A 6,000-nucleotide genomic window follows, 5' to 3' on the forward strand; every position below is an offset into this window, starting at 1 on the left:
TATGTCGTTGGAATACAGACACACTTCTTATTATAGAAAAGTTTCTGAATCTACATTCTGACTGTTTGACCCGCAGCAGTGATATGGAACCAGACTATGGTCAATTTCAGACCTCATTCAGGGCTGTACTATTCTCTTCTAAGAATAAAATGAATTGGTTGCAACCAAACTGGGTAACAACAGTAAATGCACAGGCAGAAAAGGATAAGCTCATCCCAACTGCCACAGATGCACCTCCCCTACCCCCACTTTTTAAAAAAAAAAATCTCTTTAATTTTTATAAATGGCGGCAACCTGTACCACTTTCAAGGCCCTTTTCTAGTTAAGGTCAAGAAAACAAACAGGCATAGCTGCAAAAGACTTTGGTCCAGAGAAGTGGCAGAAATCTTACAGATACTTTAAGGGGTATTTATAACAATGGTTAAGTTGTATGGTTCTCACAGGTTGCATTTGGCAATCCAATTGCATGTGTGAGACCCAGAACAGAAACAGAAAAGTACTATTTAAATACATATAAATACTGAGGTCCAAATCAAATCCACAACCAGTGGTCACATGCGGAGCCCAGGCTCACCTGATTTCTGCAATGGAACCATACTTCCTAATCCTTAACTATTTGAAGGCTATATAAAGCCCCTTTAGGGGCACTTGTTTCCCACAACTCTGAGCTGCCGGGAAGTTAAGACAAGGGCATCTGAAGGCCTTAACTCCAAAGCTGAAAAGCTTTAGGCTAACACCCTGATTAGCGATTAACTACTTCTCTGAAAACATGGAGCATATTTTAAATGCTTCGCAACTTTCTAATTTCCCTGTGTGCGGACATCACCTCAGTGCTGTATAAATTAGTCATACTGTAAACTCTATTTTAGATGCTGTGTACAGTATGTATACAGAACGGCCCACAGTGTTTGGAGTCGTGCATACACCCGTTTGCTGTGAGTAGGGTGGGAAAGCCAGGTGGGTTCAATGAATGCCCTCGTCTGATAATCCAAAACCCTCCATGCTACCCCGCTTCCAGGTGGTTTTCTGTGAGGGAGGACGAGCAAGAAAGAGGTGGGATGGGGTGGGGTGGGTGAGTGGCTCCCGAAGCTACCGAGGGCCGGCAGGCAGGTGCCTGGGCTCCCCCCCACCCGCCGCTTCCCACCCATCCCAGGAGGGACGTCCTCACCTCCAGCTTATCTGTCAGCTCCTTATGCATCTGCTCGTACTGCCGGCTCATGTCCTGGTTCCTCTCGAGCAGTGCCTTGCCCAGTCGGGCCGCCAAGACCAGATCCTTCTCCTTCTGCCGGATCACCGACAGCAGCTCGGGATCCTGGGCGGGCGGCGGCTGCAGTTCGGCCCCCACGGCTGGAGGCCCGGGCTCGGCCTGAGGATGCTCTCCGGGGTCGGACGGCCGTTCCCCGGCCGCCAGCAGCGCCAGTTCCTCCTCTAACGCCAGTTCCAGCTCCCCGGGGCCCCCGGGGAAGGAGACAAGGGCGGCGGCGGCGGCTGTGGCTGGATTCCCGACTGCGTCCGCGGCCGCGGCGGGCAGCTCCATGCAGCAGGCGCTGTCCGGCTCGGCGGGTGCTGAAGCGCGGCCAGCCAAGCCCAGGCAGAAGGCGGACATGGCCCGCGCGCGCGGAGCCCGCAGCGGTGCGGCCCGGCCGGCGCGCGCCAGGCTGCAAGGGGGAGGGGCCCCGTCGCACCGCCCCGCGCCTCTCCTCACGCCGCGGCACGCGCCCCCCGGGTCTCCGAGAGCCCTGGGCGCGGCGCGCGCCGCCCCGCCCCTCCCCCGCGCCGGCGGCACGCGCCCCCTTTCCCCGCCCCCGGGCTCAGCTGCTCCACGAGCGTTGGGGAGGAGGAGGGGGTGGCAAAGGGGAGGCTGAGAAAGCGAAGACTGAGGGGAGGCGAAGCGGGAGGGGAGGTTGCGAGGAGGAACGCCGCCGCCGGCTTTTCAACCACCCTGTTGCTGCTGCTCCCGCTGCCGCCGCCGGCTGGGCAGCGCCTCACGGGGCGGGCGGCGCTCCGCTGTCGCTGCGACGCTCGCTGCTGCTGCTGCCGGTGGCCGCTCTCTGCAGCCGCGCTCCATGTCCCTCGGCTCGGCGGCAGCCCCAGCAGCAGCGGCGGCGACAGCGGCTGCTGCAGGGGCCGAGGCGGCGGCTCCACACCGCGCGCCGCGCAGCCCGGCGAGCTCCTTCCTGACTGCCTCAGCTTCTCCAGTTCACCCGGCCGGCCGCACCCCGCCCGGGGCTTCCGGCCGCGCCCCCTCTCCCCGCCCCTTGCCGGCGCCTGACGCGCACGGGCACCTGTTAGCCGCGCCAGCGCGCGATTCGCCGGTTCGTGGGTCTCCTCAGCGGCGCCCAGGTGGCGCCGACGGCGTTAACCCCTGCACTGCCTCACGCCCGGGGGCGGCAGCGCACGCCGCCAGTGGAGACGGCTGGCGCATCCCTAACTGTTCGGGCGGCTCCCCGACGCGGCCACGCCCGCGGCCTCACGTCCAACGGGTGTGGCTCCGCCCCCAGCACGCTCACCTCGGGGTGTGGCCTCGCGCGCACCTCAGAGCACGGCCCCGCCCCTAGCCCTGTTATCACCTCAGGGCACGGCCCCACCCCCGGCCTCACTCCCGCTTCTGGGCTGGGGCGTTTCTCTGGGTCCAGTGGGTGTCAGTCTTAGGTGATCACCAAGGGGACTGAGGACATTTCTCCAAGACGGGTGGCCAAGCCCGACAGAGACTCGCAGCCACGGCTTGTGGGTCTGAGCTCCCGTGAGAGCTAAGCAGTCAAGGGAGGGAGCCCTAGAGAGCAGTAGGAGGGATGACTTCAGAAACCCAGCATCTCAGTGATGATGACTCATGGATATAAGGGACCAGATGCCTCAGAGATCAGCAGCCCCGAAAGAAAGGGGTTATGTTGAGAAATAACGGAAAAAACTGCTCACAGATGGGAATACGAAGCAAAGACGCTCCATAATAACTTCCGTTTATTAGGCGCTTAGTATGTGCCATGTCTTGTGTTAAGTGCTTTATACGCATTATCTTAGATAATCCTCCCAAGAATCTTAAAAGTCAGTACTATCACTCTTCTCATTTTACAGAGAAGGAAATTGAGGCCTTGAGAGATACAGGATCAGATCCAGACAGGCTGACTCCAGGGTTCACATATATATCGTTATTCTTTACTTTCCTCACATATAAGTGTTGAGGAAGATAAATAGTAATTTGTGATCAAGATGACCTGTATCGATATCCAAGGTGCTATCAGGAAAGCTTCCTGCAATGGTCAAACCAAGGACTGAAGAACCTACTGGGTGATTCCAGTCAGTTCTTGCTTTGACCTCATTGGTAATGCTCTGTCTTCTATTTTCAGAAACAATCCCATCTGAAGCTAGAATTGGTCACTATTCCCTTTCCTCTTGGACAACAACCCATTTTTGAGTTAGATCATATTTTGATTCTTTTCATTACAGTAAGATGGTATATTTCAGGACACGGAGCGGCTGAAATGAGTCAAATGGTTTCTCATGGCTTTTTGTCCTTATTAAATTCAGAGCCTAAACAATACTCAGGTATATACATCACCTTCTACTCTCAGGCTGAAGATCAGAATCCTAAAGGTCCTGAGCCTCAGGGCTGACTTTGTTCTCTTGTTGACTGAAAAGGAGACAGACCATAGAGGGGTTCCCACATCAGTCTTAGAGCTAAATTTTGAAAGTTAACCATGGTACCATTCCAACAATGCACTGTTCTCACACTTTTTATTATGCCCTCTTGAACAGAAATTGTGGGCCCATGGTGAGACCCAACTGAAGAATCCCTTTTGTCTTTTTTGATCAGGAAAGGAGAAGTTACTCCTATAAATAGATTAGGGACACACATATCAAGAGCAAACAGAATTCCTAATCAAAAGACATTTGTTTCAGCTATTTATTTTTCCTGATGCAGACTTGCAACCTGTCTTTCCCCAAAGGTCTTTTTCTTGCCTTCCTTAAACTCAATGGTCCTACTCTATTAGACTTGCCTGTTACTGTGAGAATGAACTATTACAATGCTAACTCTAATTTCTGAGGATCCTTCTTCACAATGTTCCCCTGCCTAACCTGACTAGGAAGTGATCATTTTCTACTACAGGTTTGGCCCTAAGTACTATCTTCTTGTGAATAGTCAAAGGAGACCAGCCCAACTTTGGAGAACTATTTAGAATAGTGGTTCTTATACTTTTTGGTCTCAGAACCTCTTTACACTCTTAAAAATCATCAAAGATCTCAAAAAACTTTAGTTTATATAGGTTTAGATATTGATATTTACTGTATTAAAAATTAAAACAGAAAATTTTTAATTTTTATTTTAAATACTTAAAATAAACCTATTAAATCTTAACATAATGTATTTAATGAAAAATATATATTCCCCTCCAAAAAAAAAATGAGCAAGAAGAAAGGCATTGTTTTTCATTTTTGTAAATCTCTTTAATGTTTAGCTTAACGGCAGAAAATGGACTTTTATATCTGCCTCTCCATTCAATGTGGTGATGTTTTGTTTTGGTTGAAATATATGGAGAGAATCTGGTCTCACAAAGATGCAATTGGGAAAAGGAGGAATATTTTAATAGCCTTTTATGATTGTTGAAGGTATTTTTCTTTAAGACACCAAAACTCGACAAGTGATAGCTTCTTAAAGATTAGTTGCAAGGTGGAATCTAAAACCACATCAAGGAAATCCACTGATCTACCGTTCACTTTGAATGGATCTTTTACCCATGTGTGATTGATTCTTTAAAAGTATGTATCAGTCATTGGGAAAATATTGGTTCACTGAGTTATGCAGATCTTCCAAATATTGTCACATGTCATTATACTATATATATTTTAAAATACCATTCATTAATATAACCACTGATCTCATCAGAAAGGTCTTTATGTATTGGCAAGCTATAAAGCTCACTGAGTTGTGTATGAGTTTTCCAAAATTCTTATTTCTACTGGAAAGCTCCAATTTTATCATTGGTAACCATAGTGTCTATTGTTTTCCTTGAAGTGACAGACTAAGTATTCTTTTTTTTTTTTTAATCCAAAATGTGTTTATTGGGATGGTTTCCCATTCATCTTGATTCAGGATGCTTTTAGTGCTGCTTCCGTCTAAAGGAGCATCCTTCTGTAAGCCTTACTATTCCTCCTGTAGGCTGGCAGAGGACAGTAAAGCAGCCAACACAAAAAACTACTGTTTGTGCGTGGCTAAAGATGGTTGTGATTTTATAGCACCCTGGGTATTTCACATCCATGAAATAGGAATTGGGGCTTTGCACCAGGTGCTTCTTCTTGTGTTTCCTCTTCTCCTCTGGAGAGGGATGAAGGAGATCCTTTGCGAGAGGCACGTTCTCGTGGGGAGGTTGTCACTGCCAGAAAGGGAGGTACATTCTTTTTTTTTTTTTTTTTTAATTTATTTTTGGCTGTGTTGGGTCTTCGTTTCGTGCGAGGGCTTTCTCTAGTTGCGGCAAGCGGGGGCCACTATTCATTGCGGTGCGCAGGACTTTCACTATCGCGGCCTCTCTTGTTGTGGGGCACTGGCTCCAGACGCGCAGGCTCAGTAGTTGCGGCTCACGGGCCTAGTTGCTCCGCGGCATGTGGGATCTTCCCAGACCAGGGCTCGAACCCGTGTTCCCTGCATTGGCAGGCAGATTCTCAACCACTGCGCCACCGGGGAAACCCCTACATTCATTTTTGAGTAAATATATGCCAAATACCCAAATCTGAATACCAAAGTCTGTCATTCATTCAAGTAAAAGCGGTGTTCCATGAAAAACGTGACTAGTTCAATTCCTAACTCAAATGATTGTACAAGGGCTTTATCTCAAGACAACAACATACTTAGGTATGCAGCAGAAGTGCTTTATCGGTACTTTCCATTTCATCACATGGAATATTAAAAAGATGTGTACTCAAGCGTTGGGATTTAATAAAAGCACTGCTTCATCAGGCACATTTAAAAATGAAACTAGCTTTTTTCTTCTTCTTCTTGTGAGCACA

The 6,000-nt window shown here is 49.3% G+C and overlaps 2 protein-coding genes across 5 annotated transcripts in view; both read right to left on the bottom strand.

The window, feature by feature from the left end:
- Positions 1 to 1,772, bottom strand: part of BICDL1 (BICD family like cargo adaptor 1) — a 95,243-nt gene extending 93,471 nt beyond the window's left edge. For all 4 annotated transcript variants that reach the window (XM_061170147.1, XM_061170145.1, XM_061170148.1 and 1 more), the window contains exon 1: positions 1,169 to 1,772. In XM_061170147.1, the coding sequence (XP_061026130.1) occupies positions 1,169 to 1,606 (438 nt within the window). In that variant the 5' untranslated portion in view covers positions 1,607 to 1,772. The remainder of the gene's footprint in view (positions 1 to 1,168) is intronic.
- A 3,248-nt stretch (positions 1,773 to 5,020) lies between these two features.
- Positions 5,021 to 5,453, bottom strand: LOC133075046 (small ribosomal subunit protein eS27-like). Its single transcript, XM_061169135.1, has one exon. It carries the CDS (start codon positions 5,253 to 5,255, stop codon positions 5,097 to 5,099), a length of 159 nt encoding a protein of 52 aa, XP_061025118.1. The 5' UTR covers positions 5,256 to 5,453; the 3' UTR covers positions 5,021 to 5,096.
- Between the last annotated feature and the right edge of the window lie 547 nt (positions 5,454 to 6,000).

This window comes from Eubalaena glacialis, chromosome 15 (assembly GCF_028564815.1).
Source record: "Eubalaena glacialis isolate mEubGla1 chromosome 15, mEubGla1.1.hap2.+ XY, whole genome shotgun sequence".
In the NCBI taxonomy this organism is placed as follows: Eukaryota; Metazoa; Chordata; class Mammalia; order Artiodactyla; family Balaenidae; genus Eubalaena; species Eubalaena glacialis.